Raw genomic sequence first — 22,210 nt, forward strand, 5'->3', positions numbered from 1 at the left:
AGCATTACTAATCTCACTAATTACTAATTGCGTTTAGGCACCAGGACTGTTGAATACCACTTGTTTTGACACTGTTCGAATATTCTTAGCAATATACACTGGTGTGCAAAAATTAAGGACGAGACGGTTTTTTCAATATAACTTTGTACAAAAGCTTTCCAAATCCCCACATTTAATACCGTAAGATCCCCAATACGTAAGGACATGAGTAATGTAAGCAACACTTACTAAAAGAGAAATCAGAGGGATAAAAAGAAGCTTTATTGAAGAAGTAACATGGAGCACAATGCGACTGAAGGCCGAAACATCCCTGTGATGGGTGTCCAGCAAGAAGCATCCGGTCTTTAATAGGGGATATGATCTCCCCTGACTGCTAGGCAGGTTTCACAACGTCTGCCCATGCTGAGAATGAGGGTGTCAATGAGTTATTGAGGCATTGCTGCCCATTCGTCTTGCAGCGCCAATCGAAGCTCCGGAATCGTTACTGGTGGTAAGGTACGAGCTGCCAAGCGTCTGCCTAGAAAATCCCATACATGCTCGATGGGATTGAGATCCGGAAATCGTGCCGGCCAATCCATACGTTCAATATCCTCACTCTCTAAGAGCTGTTCGGCAGCTACTGTGCGATGACATGGTGCATTGTCGTCCATGAAAAGGAACTGCAGACCCATAGCGCCTCTAAAAAGACGCACATATGGAAGAAGAATCTCGTTACAATAACGGGTCCCGTTGACTGAACCTGCGTCGAAGATGTGAAGGTCTGTACGACTACCAAGCATGATGCCTCCCCAAACGAGAACACCGCCACCTCCATACCTGTCCGTTTCAATGATGTTCGAGGGATATTTGCGGCTTCCCGCGCTCTCCAGATAAGTATGCGATGAGAATCGCTACTCAGACTGAATCTGCTCTCATCTGTAAAGAGTACTCGTTCCCATTCATTGTCTCTCCAGTTCCGGTGTTCCCGCACCACAGAGAACGCCTTCTCCGATGGGCAGGCGTTAGAGGTACACACCGTACAGGGCGTCGTGCAAGCAGACCACAACCGTGCAGTCTTCTGGCCACGGTAAAACGCGATATCGGTCGTCCAGTCGCCTCTGTCGTGTGTCTAGCGATTTCTCCCGCTATCTGCCGCCTGTTTCTTCTGGACTGTAAGGCAATATACCGGTCCTCTGCGGGTGTGGTTCCTCGTGGACGACCACTACTAAACCCCCGGATAGCTGTTCCTGTAGTTTGAAATTGTCTCCAAAGTCGTGAAACGATGCTGTGAGCAATTCCGAACTCTGCAGCCACACTTGTCACACTGCGGCCTTCCTCCAACTTCCCAATGATTCGACCTCGGGTAAAAGCATCCAGATGCCGTCTAACAGATTGATTATTCGCCATTTCTCGCTGAGGCAGCAACACGGTGTTATTTTAACTGCTACACGGCGTGCAATCTCTTTGCCAGAAATACTGATCTTACACCGACAACATGCTTTATACTACTCAGACACTCCGCCATTACGTCTACCTGCATATCTGCGCATGTGCTACCGTACATCACCTTACTTAATCTCCTGATTGGTCTTTCTGTCCGCTCTGCCTCTTCGTTCAGCTGGTATGCTAATTTTTCGACTTCGTTCTTAATTTTTGCACACCAGTGTATGTGTATTTATCATATTCAGTCACTCAGCTAATCTGTAAATTCATTTAATTGGAAACTCCTGTCGAAAGCTAGACAAAACTTTAAAAGTAAAATATCTTCAGTTGGACTTGTTTACAAAATAATAAGCAGTTAAGGTTACGTATGAAAAGCACTGACAACTACGAAATGTTTCTCTGTTTCTTACATTCCACAGTCTACTTTCATTCATGAAGTTCATTCTATAACGCTCAATAACTTAAATAATGTAAGATATGCAGATGAGTCTTAAAAATGAGCAAAATTCGTTCTTAGATTGAAGTTAATTTCAACCGCAAAAGCGCAATGCATTTCGGAACAAGTGATTGCGTGTTCTCTCACCTTCAGGAACAAATGTTTTCGAGTCACGTGAAAGTATTTTATCGCCTTAAATGTAATGAACACAAAATGCATTTCGCCATCTGTTGAGCAAATCCAAAAATTTGAAATAAAAAGAAGAAAAGGAGAAAAACGAATTATTGTATAAATTGCATACAGATTTTATACAGCGAAGATTAAAATTAAAATTTTTAACAACAGGTGACCAACGTGTTATTCATACTATTAGATATATGAATAATGTTATAAATCTTTGTCTGTGATTGTTCGTGAGTAATTATCATTATCAAATAACATTATTTTACACATCTCAGGCATTATATTTCGAGAAAATTATTTTGAATAAATATTTATTTGATATTTATATCTGCTGTTTCTGAAACATCCAAGCATTATTTAGAATAAATTTTTAGTCGATGTGTATAACATTTTTGAGTTTTTATCCATCACAGATCATTTTAGAGCCTCACAACAGTGAGCGGCCATTTCTAATTCCTGATCTTGATGTATCAACTTGCAGCTAGTCCACTAATTATTCATAACTAAGAAGTATACAGCTGTTAAGTCATTCGCAAGGCCTTATACACCTCATAGGTGAAATTACATCTTTTCCTAGTTCCTCCCTAATTTTGATGGGGGAATGGAAGCAAGCATTGCTACCCCTCTTTTGCTACCAACAACCTCTCGACGGGACTTTCGTCTTAACGATATTTTACGTATCCCTGCCGCAAAGTTACCATACATTTACAAATATTTATGCCTTCTCCGGGATTTGAATCCAACCCGCAGTTAAAAAGTGTTCGTATCTTTACAAAACAATAACTTATGTAAATGTAACAATAACTTAAATAAATGTAACATACTAAATTTTTTTTGATTGATTGTGAAAACTCAGTATTTTTCCCATTCTTTCCAGAGATTAGTTATAAATATATTCATATTTTGCACAAATTTAACATTCATATCGTAAAATTTATAATTCTATACTCAAAAGCTCCATTTCTGATATAAACTCCCAGAGTAAAACTCTAGTATTCCTTGCCAGTGTGGCATAATATGCATATGCATACATCCGAGAAGAAAATCCTTAAATTTAGCACTGAAGAGCGTGAGAATTATATCGGAAAAAAAACTCTCATAAATCTTCAACTGCCAATCGCTTTTGATTAAAAAATTATATTGTCAATTTCTCTGAAGCAAATTAAATTCCTTGGATGCGTTTCACATTAGTAAAAAAAAAATCTTTGAACTCTAGTCAGTGATCTAAAATTTAAATTTCTTTACAGTGAAGTTTTCAAAAATTCGTTTCCTAATTGCTTTTCGTTCACATTTCGGATAACAAATGAGAGCCAGTTGCTTCGTTTTTCTGCCATTTAGCTAGGACCTTCAGCATTTACTCTGTGTTACTCTCAACGAAGCATATATTTCCTTTTCGCCGTTATGGGTCCCACAGCTGACGAAGAAGGATCTATTTAGCCTTCGAAACTATAGTCTTGCAAATTTTCTCACGTTGTACCCGTTCTTGTTGCCCGTTATTAGTAATCTGATCGTTCTTTCTTTAGTTTTTGGTCTATAATATAATAATACTCTTTAAGATCTGTAGCAACTGAAACTTTTCTCATAAAAAATTTCCTGGAACTATTTTCGTATCAGAAATATATTGCTTGTGCGTTTTCCTCGAGCTTTGAAATTAGCTTTGCCTCCTATATTGTATTATAATAAAGTTTGGGGAAAAGTGTTCATAAACAAATGATTCTTACTCATATCCCTCTAAAAAAACGTTCGTTCGGAAGAGCGTCCGTTATTTGCAATGGACTTTGTTGTTTGCGATGGATGTGCAGTTCTTGAAAACTATGAGAAACGTCCCATTGTTGTCATGCGGAGAATCTCATTATACAGCTTTGAATGTCTGAAACATCCAAGCATTGTTCTCCTTTTTCTTGCTTCAGGTGCGGGAACAAAACGAACTCTGCTGGAGCAAGATCAGATACATATGATGGATGATCGAGAGCTAAAATTCATTTGCAAGCCATAGATTGTTTCGCAGAGGAGACCGAATATAGCCGGGCATTATCATAAACAAATAACCAAGGACCAGCTTCAGCATATTCGGGATGCACACGACAGATTCTTTGTACTAAATTTGACGGAGCATTCTTGTACGCTGTAGAGTCATTTAGTTTTTTTTTTTGAAGCAGGAGACGTGACAAATGCGCAGTGCCCTCGCCGGATATTGAATTCCGGTTCTCCCGAATATGCGTCGTCTATGCTTCCAATTACATCACGAAGGCATGAGGAAAGGCGGGAGAAAATACTTTATAACGTGTTAGCATTCATCGTTGCACCTTCTGGCTAACCTCATCTTCAATGTTTTCGTCAGTACAGGAAGTCGTAGCCCTACCTACCACTGCGAGCGGCGGTAGGCAGTGAAATAGCTTTCACACCGAAACCTTTAAACTACTAATAAAAATATTTCAGAGAGATGCTTCACCTCCACACGACTTCCTTCCGCCGATTTATCAAGTTTGGAATAAAACTAGAAATTTGTTCGTTGCTTCGTTTTACAGTCATTGCCCCTAACACCGTTGCATGTTGACGTATTACTAACAGAATTCTTAATATCTATTCCCACGTCATACTCAGGTATGTTCAAACACGTAGTTGGGCATCTTTTCCTGCGGTTCATCGTTCGCCCGCTATCACGCATGCACATCCTATGATGTCGTTCACTGGACCTTATCGTCATATCCTGTACTGCACGAAACTGAAGAATTAATTTAAAAATTCATTTATTTCTCACTAAACTTTCCTTAACATACGAATGCTTTATAAATTTAGTAATTACTTTACATTACTATACTATTGTTAAAGGCCTGAAATTCGTTATTTCATAATGCGCCTATTTATTTACTGAAATAACTGACCAAATTAATGTGCGTAATAAATTAATAAATCGATATTTAAACTAGTTATTTCATGAAAGAACCGACCAAATTACTTAATGTGCGTAATAAATTAATAATTCGATATTTAAACTAGTTATTTCATGAAAGAACCGACCAAATTACTTAATATGCGTAATAAATTAATAATTCGATATTTAATTTAGTTATTTTATAAAAGAACTGACCAAATTACTTAATGTGCGTAATAAATTAATAATTCGATATTTAAACTAGTTAATTCATAGAATAACGATCTACACTCAGTTTAAAGTGCAAAATAATCGACATGATTCCTCCCGCTTGTTAGTATTGATAATATATTGCGATACGAGAGTGAGAAAAAATTGTCAGAAATAGCACACTAATCCAATATAAAGTATTGTATAATAGTAATGGTATTAACGAACTGTCAGCAACTCCTCTTCCAGAAAAACTATTTGTTTGACTGCATGGCGAAGACTAATTACAAGGTGTTTTGACTGCAATGAGTACTTCGTCTCAATCTGATAATCACGTGTGCTGGTTAAGAAAACGCGGATAACTAAATGCCACACAGAAAGCAAATGAATCAAATGCCACACGGAGTAATGCCACAAATAATGTTAAATAAATGCCACGCCGACTAAAGTATGCATAATTTTTTAAGGATTTTTCTCCCTCCATTGCGTGCCTTCCTGGTGTTATTGGAAGAACGTCTGGCTGACAATCGAGAGGGCTGAATTCCGGCTAAGGCGTTGCTGATTTTTCTTGTTTCCGCTCAGAAATAAAAATAATCTGTCTAGATATTCACAAGAATGCAGTAAAAACATAGTTTGTCGAAATGCAATGCGTCTGTCGATATATTGTACTTAGTAAACTACGTTTTAAAATAAAACAAAATTATAGGGAAGATCTGGGAATTGTTTTTTTTAATAAACGGATTAATTGGTCGTATGAAGAAAGAAAACTCTGAAGAACACTTGGAAATTCAAGCAAAGAAGATAAAAATAATGTGAGATAAATCTTATTGCATTGAATTTGTGGCATCTGCTTGACTTACATTCTGTTACCGAGTGTATAAAGCTGACAGAGGAAGAGATAACGCTAGACTTATTTTAGTTATTATTATGAAAACTACTGAACGGTCTTTTTTTAAAAAATAGAAAAACGAAACGGCTGCATAAAATAGCTATATTCCCGATCCTAGTTCAGCACCTGTGAACAAAAACTGATTAAAATCGGAGAGGTCCCGAATATAAAAAAATCGTTCCTGCCGTTTGCCACAGCTCAATATTTAGTTACTGGTAGGATTAAAAAAAACATTCATGTAAAACGTTCATGTAATGCAGAGTGTTATCAAAAAATGTTTGTTTTAGAAATATTTTTTCATGCATTTTCATTTTCTATTTTAGTAATCCCTCTGGTTGTATCTTTCTACAGGTAGCATTTTTACTCTGTATACTTTAAATTAATTATTTTGCACTTTAACTGTCTATTAATAGATAATGTATCAGTTATTCTATGAAATTATTAGTTAAAATATGGAATTATTAATTTACTACACACGCTAACTGACTATCAGTTATTTCATAAACCAACTAAATATTTTATGAAATAAAATACCGCTTTAACGATAACGAAAATATATGATTGCAGGAACCAGTGGTACACGGATTCTGCAACATGTGACCGTTCCCATCGTATCCAGTGAAGAATGCTTTGCTGCTTATTCTCGAGTACGGGGGGCGGCATTTTTGGCCCGGGGTAGTGATCACGTCATTTGTGCTGGCCTCAGAGAAGGTGGAAAAGACGCATGTTTGGTAAACAATTTTATTTTTTTTAGTTAATAAATTTAAGTAAAATACATAAAAATGAAACCCTCTCGGGAAGGAAATAGAGGATTACTTTTCCTTAATATTTCTAATAAATCCCATGTTTCTTATTTCGTAAAGATTTCTGAGTAATTTTTCTTTTAAATAAAAAAGTTGTGTGAATACATCACTTTTATGTGTCTTTCGTTAAGGTGTACAAAAAGAGTGATAAATATTTAAGCAAAACACCCAAGCGGCCTGTATTTAATTCAAGGTATTGCGAAAGACTATACAATGACTATAGTTGCAAAAGACTGTACAATGACTACAGTTGCAAAAGATTGAACAATGACTTAAAGTTTAAAACTAACAATAATGCAAAGATTTTGTTATATATTATTCAGTTACTAAATTGAGATTTACTGAAATAGAAAATTTTATAGCAATTTTATTTGTGTTATCTACCTCAATAAGGATGCTAAAACTTTATTTATTTTATTGAAATAAATGTTGCATTAAAAGTTTTACTAGGAACTTAATATCGTGTGCTTCTCAATAATTTGAAAAATTTGAGCAAAGAGTAATTTAAACTGAAACTACTTTTCTTGTCCAGAGACCTTGGAGTTTTCAAAAGATACAACAAAGAAGCTTTTTGAATGATCTAATAAAAAGCGTGGATGACCTAAGACTGGAGTTTGCTTTTAAGTCCTGTATTAAAAACTTATAATTCAATGTTTTTTTCCGCTTTTTAAAGCTCCAATTCCAATTGCTTTCGCTCGCACTTGGTTTCAACTACATAGAGTTATTACCAAAAGTTCAGAGTTGCCAAAGGCCAATCACGGTAGTAAAATACACTCATGTCCATATATTAAGGATAATTCGGAGTCACTCGGAAATCGAAGTCTAAAATAAATATATTACCTGTAAAATCACTACACACATCTTCAAGAATCATATGCAAATTTCAGGAAGTAACCAGATGACACCGATGGTACGTCACAATGACGACATTGTAAGAGAGTGATATATAAGGAATACAGGCAAAGAAGTAAAATTGTTCGCAGGCGCTTTATAAACATTTCAGTGCAATAACCGAAGAGTTATGACACAAAGGACGCATTTGGATGATTTTTTACGTGGTAGAATTATCGGCCGTCTGGAATGTGGGCGTACCCAATTGGAAGTATCAGACGAACTTGGAATCGTCCAGAAGGTCATCTCCAAACTTTGGCAACGATTCCAAGATGATGGTAATGTGAGTAGACGTTACAGCACAGGTGTCCCCAGAGTTACAACGGCGAATGAGGACCGGTATTTGGCAGTTACTGCCAAAAGAAACAGACGGAGCACAGCCTCAGACCTGTATCGTCAGCTCTCTTCAGCCACTGGTACGACAATTTCAAGGCAGACCGTGTACAGACGCTTAGGGCAGATTGGTCTATATGCTCGTAGACCTGTCAGATGCGTTCCACTTACTGCAACTCACTGTCGCCTGTGAGTTAGCCTGGAGTAGAGAGCATGCCTCCTGCGGTTAGCCTGGAGTAGAGAGCATGCATTGTGGACACCGCAACAGTGGGCTTGTGTGATGTATTCCGACGAGTCCAGGTTCAGCTTGCAGTCTGATTCTCGCCGGCCTTTCATATGGATAGCTCCAGGTAGCCGTTACCAAAAAGAAAACATCATTGAACGGCACCGTTACGGTGGTGCAGGAGTGCTCGTTTGGGGTGGAATTATTCTGGGTTCCAGAACTGACCTGAATGTTCAAATTGGAACCATGACAAGCCAAATCTATCGGGACGTCATTCTGGAACAACATGTATGTTTGTTTCGGGGTGCCATGGGCGCACAATTTGTGTTTATGGATGACAACGCCCGTCCTCACTGTGCAAACATCGTTAGCGAATGCCTTCAATCGGAGGTTATCACCCGTATGGACTAGCCAGCATTCTCACCGGACTTGAATTCAGTAGAGCACGTGTGGGACTTGCTTGGCCGACGAGTTGCAGCCCGTCAACCTCCTCCTACATGTCTACCGGAACTTCGGAGAGCATTGCTTTTTGACTGGTGTAATATCCCCCAAGATCAGATCGATAATTTGATACTCAGCATGCCTAGGCGTTGTACGGACTGTATTGCATCGTCTGGGAGACATACAATGTATTAACAATCATACCAACCATGTAATATTGGTTTTTTGTAAATAGGTTGTTTTTCTTTGTAATTTGCTCCAGGGAGAAAAATCGCTAATTTTTCTAATAATATCAAACATGTAACATGTTTTTTTGCTCTTTACCTTTTTTTTAATAAATAAGCTTTATAAATAAGTCAAATTTGTTTTGCTTCCATCTCTTCCTTTGCCTGATTTTGCATTATCCTTAATTTATGGACATGAGTGTAAAAGAGATGTACTTTAGGTACATCTGTCACCCGGAGGCGTAAAAAACTTTCAGAGCTTGGGACTGGCATTCCTGGTCGTGGTGGCAAATGTTGCATTCAAAAATAACAAAAGTCGTAATTGTAAAACATAGAAAAAAGCTGAAAACTACATAAATACAACTACCAAGACGGGTTGTGATGTATGGTGCGGGGCCTTTTGACCACATATTCAACAGTAGGGTCATAATCGCACAGGCTTCTAATAGAAGCGTAGGAATAGGTTCTAAGGCTTTCAAAGAAATTATGTGAAGTGATCAAAATTTGTTCATGCATGGCCTTCACATTCAGATCCTCCTGAATTTGAGAGTTCCTTATAAATCACGGTGAGTTCACAATCGCTCTAAGTATTTTATTTTGTATTATGTCTAGTTTAGCACGCTCAGTCTTGTTGGCTGTCGCCCATGCTGGCACTGCGTATAACATAATCGGTCTGATTAAGGACAGATAAGCTTTTTAAAGCTTTTAACTTTCTTCTGTGATAATATGCAATGTGGTATTTTACAAGTGGTATACAGTAATTCATTTGTTGTAACTTTTAGATAAGGAAGTTATTGAAAATCTGACTTTATTCTGTATTATTGTGACTTTTAGAAAAAGGGGTTATCACAAATCATATAAACCTTATTGTTTGATGAAAATTTAACAATTTTTTTTTCGTTGTTCACTTCTTAGTGATCTCAATTTGCATTCATATTGTGCTGAAATTAGGTTGAAGCTGAAATAAATATTTGTCAGTAGTTTTGAACATCTTCAATATAATGGTTTTAAAAGTAATTCATTTACGAGAAACTTAATTTTAAGAATCCTGATATTGCAAATTGTAAGAGTATGATCAGTCTTGAATTTGAATTATAAACGAATCTCGAACCTTTCATTTAATAATAGTAATAATAATAATAAAAAGAAATTTAAAGAAAGCTTTCACCTCATATTAAAAGTAATCTGGAAAAAAAAAATCTGTGTGTATGTGTGTATTTTATTATGGCAAAGCACAGTAAGGCTATCTGCCTAAGGGGAGGGATGCCTTCGTGGAGGACTTTCTAAGGGAAAATGGCTCGTATACACGTTACACATGGGGAAAACCACGAAAACACCTATGCAGCCAGCCCGGTTCGCGGGATTCGAACCTCGGACCGAACTACCAGTGTTCAGGGACTTTACCGCTCGGCCGCTGGTGGGCTCCTGGGAAAAAAAAAAAAAAAAAAAAAAAAAAAAAGAGAGAGAGAGAGAGAGAGAAAAGAGAAGACATAACAGTTCGAATTTCGTAATTTAACTCGGATTCGCTTCACAAAAGTAGTAAAAATAGAAAACCTGCTTCTTTTTAACAGTTCATAAATTTTCATTTATGATATGTCATTCACGCCCACCACGAAATCATTCAGATAGAACTGAAATTGCAATAATTGCTTTTATTTCTTTAAAAAAGGCTTCTGCTGGACTTCGATAAAACTTTTAAATTTTTGAATAAAAAAAAACAAAGATTCGACATTTCGAATTTTCGATATTTCTTAATGATTAGTGGAAATTAAGTACTGTATATCCCATCCCTGCTAAATATTTCTGTCGGTATCCTCAAAACCAAATTCTCACCAGCAGACTTATAAGAACTTGAGATAAAAAATCCATGGTATCTTGTAATACCGCCTTTTGGTTGACTTGGATAAAACTGCGTTATTCTTGCATGATTCTAATTGATGTTCATAAAAGTCACTTCTTCTTTGTATTTTACTTCCATGTACGAAGTAAAGGAGGTATTGTTACCTCGAAAAATTTCGAGCATCATATTTCAACGAAGATATCCAATTTAACCGCACGTACGGATAGAATAAAGGACTCTTTTTTTTTCCAAAACGGTTTGTAAAGTGGAATGAGAAGGGTTTTTTTCGTGATGTCTGTACGTATGTACGAGAATATGAAATTAAACACATGTATATATTACGCATAATTCAAAAAAGATTTGTCACAGAACGTTAAAATTTTGTATATGGGACTGCTATAACATCTAGTTGCGTACCTCCCTTTTTTGTTACAGTCAGCCCCACCAAACGTACGTACATACACCTCCTTCTTATCCGTTTCGGTAAGCTTTGTTTTTTATTCTTATAGGTGGGTAAATTTTGCATTTTATGCTTTAAAAATGACTGAATTATGATGTTGTTTTGTTCTGATTAAAGCTTTTCCCTTTATTTAATCTGCACGGAACACTTGTCGAATTATCAACAGTTTAAAACCTTCTAAGCGGCAAGGCCGTATACATACGACCTAGAATATTTTTGTCATATCTCTAAGAACGTATATATACGTGCATAATAAAATATGTCAAAGAAATTAAGGCAATATATCATCAAAAGAAAACAAATCCAGATATGAAGTACCAGGAGAGGTTTACATTAAAATCAAACAAATAATTTGTTCTCATAGTAGTTTTGCGAAATTTGTGGTTTCTTAGCGAAAACCCTGGCCGCTCAGAAGGTTAAAAGTTTAAGTGGTGCTGGGCCTAACGAGGCCACGTTTATATTTGAAACGCTTAGTAGCAGAGTGAATTAAGTCAGGTGGTGCACCAACTTCAGTGTCTTTTCCCGGATGGGACCAAACATGAACTTTCAATTTTGTGCACCGAAAATTGTGACTTCCTGTCCGCTGACCGAATACTTTGTTTTTGCGTAGAAACTCTAATTTTAACTGTAAAATTTGTTTCTGTTCAGTTTTTAATTGTACTTAGTGTTTTAGGCTTTTCTGTATTTTACAATTTTTAATGAAGATATTTTGAGTTTTCATGAATTTTTTACCTTTCTGCGAAGTGATAAGTGAATTGATTGAATGAGAAATATTATATCTCTAGTGAAATTCGAGGAAATATGTTTAAATGAAGTGCAGCAAGAAATGCGTATAATTTCACAAGGAAGTCATGTGGTCTCCGATATTTTTTTCAGAATATAGTGTCAATAAACTTTTATATTCTTAACTCTTAATTATTAATTATTATACAATTTTCTGTGCAATAAAATTCTGAAATTATGAAGTACAAATCCTCATTTCTTAGTTCCTGATTTCTGTTAAAAGTTGTTTAACTCAAGTTAATTTAAAAATTATTTAGAAAAGTAAAAATTAATCAAAAAATGGTCTAACGTAATTGTTAAAAACTGTTTTTAAAAACTTAATGGCACACCATCATTTTTTTTGATAGAAAATTTACAAAATTTCACTAAGATATGCTTCAGATTGTGATTGCATCTTGTTGCATATTACTTATTCAATGACGATGTTTAAAACTGTAATATAGTAGGCTATTGGATTTTAATCCTTTATGGTTTAACAATAAGTGTCTGGAAATTAGATTCTGTTAACACTTTTTTTGGGAAATTCCAAAACGCTTTCATTGAGTATGGTCATTTTCATCTCCACATCTAATTCATAATCATGAAATAAAATTGAGAAAATTCGGGAAACAAAATATTCAGAAGGAGGAAAACTCAAGCTCTGAATAATGTCGAAATCTCTTTTAGTTATGAAAGCAAATTATCTCGGCCTAATTAGTATGCTTTCTTTAAAACCACTACACAAGTTATCAGATTTCCTGACATGATAACAACGCAAATTCGGAAAAATCGTATGCTCGTTAAATAGCATACGATTGAATAATTCATATTCAAGAAGCAGTTATATCGCTAACGTTTATGTAGTCTCCAGAAATAAAAAAGCCATAATTTTATTTTGCTGTGGTTTATAAAATTTTCGGAACTTCGTTCTATTTAATATTTTGCGTTCTATCACAGATTTCAGTTTAATCTTATGAAAGAATAAATATGAAAAGTATAAAGAATGTTATTGTTCTCTCTCTACATATATATATTATGCTAAAAAATAGTAATAGTAATAATTAATAAATTTTAATTGCCAAAAATTTAAAAAAAATTTTTTTAACCAGTCCTGCGCTATATCTGCGGGATTGAAGTAAGTTAATCTTAAAGCATCATAATTAAGTTAAAATTAAGTTGGAATCAAAGTAAGGCAATTCCTCAACAATATTAATATTTGCAATCGTAGATAAGAGGTTTAACACTGTAGCTAAACATATCAAAATTAAAAAAAAAACTCATCTGTAGAACAAACTCGAAACATTTGTATAGATTTTCCTTTTCGCATTTTTATTTTTCGAGTTTGTTCTACTGATGAATTGGTTTTTTTAATTTTGATATGTTTAACTACAGTATTAAACCTCTTATCTACGGTTGCAAATATTAATATTGTTGAGGAATTGCCTTGCTTTGATTCCAAATTAATTTAATTTTAGATGCTTTAAGTATAATGCTTAAAGATATAGGTTAAAGAACAAGTTTTATATGATAAAGACTATTATTACATTATATATATGCAGTTATATGCAGATATGTTAAAAGCAGCACGTTACCAAAAGTCATCATACAGCTCATTTTCCTTTTAAATAAGAGCCCACCAGCGGCCGAGCGGTTAAGTCGCTGAACACGGGTAGTTCGGTCCGAGGTTCGAATCCCGCGAACGGGCATGGCATGCATGTATGTTTTCGTGGTTTTCCCCATGTGTAACGTGTATACGAGCCAGTTTCTCTTAGAAAGTCCTCCACGAAGGCATCACTCCCCTTAGGCAGATAGCCCTCGAGGCTTTGCCGTAATTAAATAACCTAACCTGTAAACTAAAATTGCATATACGGCTGTTTCTTTCCTTTTTGGATTTATAAGAAGACCTCAATAACGAGTGAAATCCAATAATTTTGATTCTCTTTTCCACTGTGATCGTAGTTTGAGAGAAACCATATTGTAAAATTAAGGCACGAAAAGAAAGCTGATAGAGAAACACGTAAAATTGATAGGTAATGTCGTACAACTGTACAGACCTATTATAGAAGTTTCTTTGAGTTTCTAACATGCTTTACTGTCTGTTCCCGTTTTCCCATCTACTATTCCCTATCAGAATGAGTTTTTAGTATCTCGTTTTATGCCAATGAGTTAGAAGGAGTATTTAAGAAAAGTTAAACTTACTTCGAGAGAGAGTGCTTAGGATTGCTTAGTGGCGCGTGTTTAACTTCTGGCAACTTCGTTCTTAAATCTACTAGGCTAAGCCGTATTGTACGTACATGTTGATAATCGTCAGCTAGGTTAATTTAAGGGCCAATTACGTTAGGTACTTGTGTCTAGCTTTGGATAAGTCTATTTAGTTTAGTATTACATTAGTTTTTAATTTTTTATCCTGATTTAGAATTGAACTTCGACATCAAATTATGAAGACTGGTTTAGCTTGCATGAAATTTTCGTGATTTCAAACTAGCATGTCAGCCTGGATAATGGATAGATACTTGGAACATGTTTATAATAAAATGTGGACAACTAAGATAAACTGCATCTATAAAAGTTGTAACTGGGAAAAATATCGATCAAGTGGTTTAATTAAAAATGGAAGAATCTAATGCTATTAAGCTTCGGCGTTCAGGAAACCTATTCAATTGAATGGAAATAAAATATTAAATTCATGTCCTCCGCTTATTGAACATTGCTGAGAGAAGCAAAACTCTTTGAGTTTCATTCAGATAAAAATTCTTTTTTGAAGTTCAAAGAACACTATTCAAGTAAAACATACCTTTTGTATTATCTACAAATGCCTATTAATTTTTCTTAAAGATCACAAACGGATCAAGAAAGAGTGATCAACAATTATTTTTAGTGATAAAAATTGAATCCCGGTTTTTCAGCAAATTCCACGGAGTACATAGAATATAAAGAAAACGAGAGAATGTATGTGTATTCACTGTTTTATTTCCACTGTTGAAGCATATTGGCAATATTTAAATCATATGGGGATACTTCTTAGCCAAAAGCATCTAAACTGAATTTCGTAGAAATTGCGTCTAGAAACTACTTCAAAGTTAGTATCCAGAAATACACACCAAAATTAAATGATGTAGCATATGCCAAGAAAATAGTGTTTTTTAATATGAAAAATATTTAAGAGTATTTTCCTCGTATAAGTAAACTTTTCACAGAATCTTATCGCGCAGGGGTGTAAAGTTTTTCAGTGGCTCAATTCCAATTCTGAGGACATTTGTGATATATCTACGGAAACAGTTTGATAAAGAATTAGAAGATGAAATTAATCATGCATTGATGCTTTGATGGAAACTTTGATAAAGAAACCAAAATTATGTGTTTCGATAACTGTACCTATTCATAAAAGATGCAATGCTATTTTAAAAGCAAGAAAATTTCCGAACACGAATTAAGAAGGTGTAATGAATTATAATTTATCATAATTATTTTATTTAAATAAAAAAACTTAAATTTTTATTTTAAGTTGTTATCTTTTCAGTGTAAAATAGATGGTTGTTATCTGTAGCTTTGGGTATTTTGGGAAATCTGTTACACTCGAGTGGTATTTAAAATAGTCGAAATTTTAGATAAAATTTTAAAAATAAATAATTTGTGCAATCTTTTAGTGGTTCCAGTTAGAAATATTGGAAGACAAACGAAAGAGTTTCCAGCAAAACAAAGACAAAAATGCCATTTAAAAGACGTTTATTGGTAGCTCAGAACGGTACGATTGTTAACAGTGCTAACTACCATATCGCTGTGTACGGGTCCGAATCTTGGAGAGTGTACGGATGTTTATAAATGTATAGCACTTTTGTGGTATGACAGAAATATTGAAAATAACATTGAGCTAAAAGGCCGATGCTATTCGCACCACAGGTGCGATTAGCCACTTAATCTATTCGCACCAACATTAACAACGCATGCGCATTCAGTTGTCAAAGGCGGGTTTCTACCTTGGCGTAATTTATCATTTTTTAAGCTTTGGCGACTTTCAAAAGTTTAGAAAGGAAAATAGGTTCCTTTTCTTATAAAAAGAAGGAACACATTTCCTTTTATTAAAGTATATATAAAAAAGAGCAGATTTTTATGTTCGCAATGTTTATCCTTTTCCTGAACGGTTTGAATAGTTTAAATGACTGATTTGAAGGGGAGGCAAAATCGTGTTGACATTTTCTGTACTTCTTAGAATACATTTAGCTTTAAAGATGTGTTTTGCGCAATCAAGCCTTTAACTCATTCCTCTTTGAAAAATTTCGTCCGATAAAAGATACTAAAAATTAGACAGAAGATTTCTGTGTAGAAAATTTAGACATGAAATAAGTTAAAAGCGATTATATGAACTATTAAATGAATTATTCTGTATGCCTGCTTATTTTTTTTTTATAGAAATACTTGGCATTTTCAGGACACAAAAAATGCTTCAAAGAACTTTGAAATATTAGTACAAACACATTAATCAATTAAATTGAAATAAATAATAGGATGTAATTTAAAAGGGAGAAATAATTTAATGTAAGAGATTTAGATTTAAAAATTTGCACACACAAATGATTTATCAGATTGTGTAAGGTTTTATTTCACAAATAACTTTGATTTTGAAACATGGCATTTGAACCTATAAACCTGTGTGGATACCGAAAAAGTGATGAATATATAAGAATATTATCATTTTCAGTAAGTTTTCTTATTGAATAATAAATTCTGACAGTCCTATGCTATAAGAATAGGGTCTAAGTTTGCATAAAAATTCCTCTGTTAAATAAAAGAATTTAAGTAATTTCTGTAGCCTTTTTGTCAATACACTGAAGATTTTTTAACTAATTACTCGTCCTCGCTTGCAATTAGAACCATCATTAAATCCCTATTTTATCTAATCATTTCCTGAACATTATCATGTATATAGATTGACCTCGTCTTTGTAACTGATAATTATTACTTGCAAATTATTCTCTTGCTGTTGAACTATTAACAACCCTTTCTATTGCTGAGTTAGGGTTAACAACCTTTGCTCTCACTACCGCCTGCCTTACGGAAATCGGCGTAAAATTCTGGTACCTGGGCTGCTTGTACGCATGCGCGAACTTAGGTGGTGTGAATAGCCTGTTAGCTATTCGCACCGTCGGTGCGATTAGCCACTGCGGAGCTAAAAGCCTTTTTGTAGGCGTTGATCAAACCGCCCAACTAGGATAGTGATTAACGACGCTGACTGCCTTGCCGAAGGTCCCGGAGAAGGCATGGATTTTTGTAAATGCATAGAATCTGTACGGCGTGGAGACGCTGAAATTATGCCGCGAGCCGAAAGTTCTCTCGAGATGTTGGGGATAGGAGGAGAGGGTGGGAGGCCCTTGGACTCGTCCAATCCCCCCCCCGGGCTCTCCATCACAATTGGGACGGAAATGAGCATAATCGTACTGTCACCTACCTGATGCTCAAGGCTCTTAACAATGTCAGACGCAGTCTTGCACTCCTTGCCAGGATGAACTTCGTGGGCTTGTTCTGGTGTTACTCTCAGACAAGTGAGATATGTCGCAACACAGAGCTTGATCATAGTAATACAGAGAAATAGGAGTTGCTTGGACCACCCATGGTGTTGTGAATCAAACTGGGACAGAACTGGGCAAACTCTTGCCATCATCTGTATGGTGCCCAACAATTTGGCCAACGATTAGCCCGACCGTCTGCCTCTTGGGAGTGAAGAATTTGGATCCATGATCTGGATTACGAACACAAGGGTTAGCCACGATAAGAAACTTCATCTATTAAATGACACTTTGCTCTCCATTTCGTGTACTTTTCGTTTTACGAATAATTTTTAGACGCTTACTGGAAATGTTTTTGATCACAAAGAACCGAAACTGAAAAAATAATTTTGTGCGAGAAGCATTCCTTAACTTGCAGAAATGTTGGCAATTTTTCAACACTAGGAAAATGCTTAGTTTGTATAATTATCTCCAGTTTTAATTTTTTATTAATTACTTACTTTTTTAATTATAGGGAGATTCTGGTGGTCCTTTAATGCTGAAGAGTGCTGATGACAGATGGATTGTTATCGGTATCGTTTCACTGGGCTACAAATGTGCGGAACCCGGCTATCCTGGCGTTTACACTAGAATTACTCATTACATGACCTGGATTCAGACCAACATGAAGCGCTATTAATAAACTTGTGTACATATGCATTTATTGTTAGTGTTCATGCATGTTTTCTTATTCTTTTTACTTCATTTTTTCATCTAATTTCACATGCAAATTCAAAATCGAAATTTAAAGACCACTCTTGAAAAATTTTGAGCATTTTGAAGAGAAATATGTATGTAAAAGAAACTAATCAGCAATTATTGTTTGTTCACGAGTAGGATTATTATATTGTTTGCAGTTAGGGGCTACTATATTTTTACATTATTCTTTTAATATTAGTTTTAAGCATTTGTTAGTTCGAGAGAGTAACAGGAAAAGTTTATTTTTTGGAACACCTCAAAAAACTACACATTTAATGGAAGTTAGTTTTGCTATACTTTACTGATAATAGTGCTAAAGATTTTAGAACTAAATTAATTAAAAATATTTATATCCGAAAATAATGAACAATTGGATAACTGCTTGTAGTTTTATGTCACATTTTAATTTTGAATTTATGTAATTAACTTTATGCTAGCAAATATAATGGAAAGTGTTAATTAAATTCAATTACTAATATAGCGGGCAATTTACAATTTTAAAACGATTATGTCATAATGTTTCCTGGCATTCTGTATATTAGAATAGATTTCTCATACATTTTAAAAGCATGAATTGCGTGTCATTTCTTCTTTCACTTAATCTTGCACTGATCTTCTTCCATTCTTCTTTTCATCGTTTTCTTCTTGCCGTTCTTTCATTTCATTTCCTCTTTCACTTATCACTTATTCACCTTGCACGAATATTTTATTAAAGTCAGCTTTCTGAGGAAAATTTCGAAATTATTTCTTAAATAATGAACCACTGCTGAGAACCACTGCTTATTAGCCCTAAATAAAACACAGTTACATGATACTGACATGTTCAAGGCATTCAAACATGAAAAAAAAACTTAATTGATTTGAAAACAAAATACTTACGATAAAATTAATTAAATAAATATAGATCTTCTAGCGAATATGTTAAAAAGTAAGGACAGGATATACTTCCAAAGTTAGTTTTCGTCTATAAGGGGGGTCTATTTTTCAAGAGACACTTTAATTTAAAATACATCGTCTTAACTCCAATACGAGCATAACTTAAATTTTTAGCAATAGCTACTTAAGATCACTTTAGTGAAATCAAAAGTGAAACTTTTGTTCTATTCAGAAGTTAAAACATTATTACCTACATATTTTTATAAATTTAAATCATCGAATTTAAAATAATTAAACTAATTACAGCAGCTTTTTTGTAATTCTATTTCCTGCAAATCGACAAGAAATATTCTTAGAAAATTTTATTTCTTTATTTAGTACACGCTACACAGCTGTAATGTTTTTCAAATATCAAATAAAACTAGAAATTTAATAATTGACATTTAGTAATCATTTAACCTTTTCCAGGGGGCTGGGACATATATGTCCCGCACGTTCACTACTTTAAATGTGTCTCAAGAAATTTCAGTAAACTATGGAGATTTACTCCTTAATATGGATTAGGAAGTGCAAGAACCTGTCGATTTGTTTTTCTGTTCCTTTCAATTAAAATAAGTGACTAAATGGCCAAAATACATTCTAAATTGGCCCCTATAGCCCACGGGAAAAGGTTAAGTGCAAACGTTGAACAGTTGAGCTTTCTAACTGCTGTTAATATTAAACGAGGGCTGAATTGTACTTAATATTGCATAGGAATAACTAATCGACTATTTATGATAGATAATAGTTATCAGCATAATATTCTTAGAAATTAAACATTTCAAAAGTTATATCGATTTCAGTATCACCTTCATGGCATTTTGTACTTCTGCAAATGCTCTTTCTTTCTTCAAAATTACAGAATAAATTTATATAAGTGAATAAAATTTTATGTGAAAAAAAAATTCATTAAATATGAAATTTTTATGTAAAAAAATATTTCGTTTTATGTGAAAATATATTTCTCAAAAATAATGCGCATGTTTGGCAGAAGGGTTAGATTATAAAAAGCTTTGAAATAATTATAGTTGTGATTTTCTCAAATTTATAGTTTATGAAATAAAGCTCTAAAAGTAGCAATATAACCGTTACTGCACACTTCGTAATAATGATAGCAATAAATAAATTATTCATTTAAATAATTCCTTAGATTTTAGTATAAATTAAAAAGAATAATTCATTAAAAGGCATAACATACTTGCATTCTGTTTTATTTTGATGCCTATCTATTATCTTTGCACCAGAAGTTTCTACTAATTTTACCTCTTGAAGGACTGGGGAATAACGTACTCGGAGTATACTATTTCTGAAGACATGGCTTAAATGATCAGTACATTAACAACCACACCCTAATTCTTTTCATTTGCACAAAATAATTTTCTATTTGCGCGCACATTTTACATTGTTCCAATTAATTCAGAAATTTCTAAACCATATACTCGAAAATCTAGGGAATGTGAGAGGGAGAAATATACGAGTAAATACTGAAATGAATAATAAAAGTGAAATGAAATGACAAAAGCAAAGAAATTATTTCGCTTATTACTCGCAAGTTATCTATACTTTCTTTGCAAGTTATTTTAGAACTCTAAGCAAGCACTTTCGCTAGATATTTTTATATAACTTAATGCACATCATTTTCTTAAATTCCTGCTATAAGCTCACACTTCTCCCTATATCTTGTTCAAATTTTCAGTCGTTAATAAAATACTTTTTATTCATACATTCAAGTCCTAATACATTGTTTTAAACTTGTAGTGGATGACACTTGAGGTTAATACAGATTTTTCACATATTAAAGATTGAAATTTCACATATTAAGACTTACAAATAATAACCGTTTATTAGGAATTCTCACGTGCTGTAAAAATCAATATTATAACAACTTATAAATAATAGTACATGTTTGTGATAAATGGGATAGAAATATTTAACAAAAATAAGTGGCAACAGTAAGACAGAGTTCTAAAGATTTTTAAAGTGTATGGAATTAAAGAATTGTAGTTTTATAGAATTGGATGAAACGGATGTAATGTCTCATTATGTAGCGAAATTTCTCATGAGTAGGAATTGACTTTAATTTTTTTTATATACATTACTTGTTATTTAGCTATTTTTAATCGTTATTTCCCCAAATCTTAATGTTCTGCATTTTTCAAAGTCATCATCTATTAAGAATAGCTTCAAACTACATCATCTATTATAAAATTATTCAAACCGTTCTTTTACTAAATAAATAAAGCTCTGATTTAGAAATAACAACGTTTTAAAAAAGGGTAATGAATAATTGTTAAAAAATAATGAGTTATTGCTTTAAAATTTGACAGAATACAGATACATTTATTAATCTTATAACTACCTTATCATATTTTATTAGGTGTTAACTAACAGTGAGATCATTAACAATAATAAATTTAAATTATACTGTATTTCGATTTTATTAGGATTTGTAATTGTGATGTGTTTTTTTTTACAGTTTTGTCTTATGTTCATTAATTAGTATGAAAATAAAAGAATCTGAAAAACTGGTTTGATTTGAAACTTCTTTTTTTCTAAACATTTCTCTTTCAAATTTAAAAAACGAGACTATTAAAATTCATTTCTGGAAATTTAATTTTTTTTTATACCCGTAGACAATTATTTCTTTTAGGTAAGAAAAAGTACTTTTTTTTTCCTAAGACATGGCATAATATAGAACAACTCTAAAATAATTAAATGTAACATGATATAAATTGCTCAGAATCATTGTTTCATGCTTTGCAAAACTATTGCACTCTTCTTCACTTAATGCTAACAAGGGAATATTGGAAAAATTGTGATGTAAAATTTACTCTTACAGGGTGTCTAGCAAAGGAGTCCCTGATTTCAAAACTAGAAATCTCGAAAACAAAGATCACTAGAGGAATACAACAAGCGGTATATTTGTGAAAACTTTTAAGATTGTTTTGTAGAAGTTTCAAAATAATAGTTACAAAAGCTACCAAGAGATGGCGCCTTACGCTGTGCAGCTTGTATGAACATACAGAAATAAACTCATCTACTTCAAGCCGTCTTTTAAATA

The 22,210-nt window shown here is 33.9% G+C and overlaps 1 protein-coding gene across 1 annotated transcript in view; it reads left to right on the forward strand.

The window, feature by feature from the left end:
• The window catches only part of LOC118199963 (uncharacterized), a 74,707-nt gene extending 53,029 nt beyond the window's left edge, over positions 1 to 21,678 (forward strand). Inside the window, exons 8-9 of the mRNA XM_035371870.2 lie at positions 6,583 to 6,746; positions 18,011 to 21,678. Of these exons, the coding sequence (XP_035227761.1) occupies positions 6,583 to 6,746; positions 18,011 to 18,175 (329 nt within the window). The 3' untranslated portion in view covers positions 18,176 to 21,678. The remainder of the gene's footprint in view (positions 1 to 6,582; positions 6,747 to 18,010) is intronic.
• Positions 21,679 to 22,210: the final 532 nt, after the last annotated feature.

This window comes from Stegodyphus dumicola, chromosome 7, assembly GCF_044657685.1.
Source record: "Stegodyphus dumicola isolate Sdum_Otavi_A_Nest chromosome 7, ASM4465768v1".
Lineage (NCBI taxonomy): Eukaryota > Metazoa > Arthropoda > Arachnida > Araneae > Eresidae > Stegodyphus > Stegodyphus dumicola.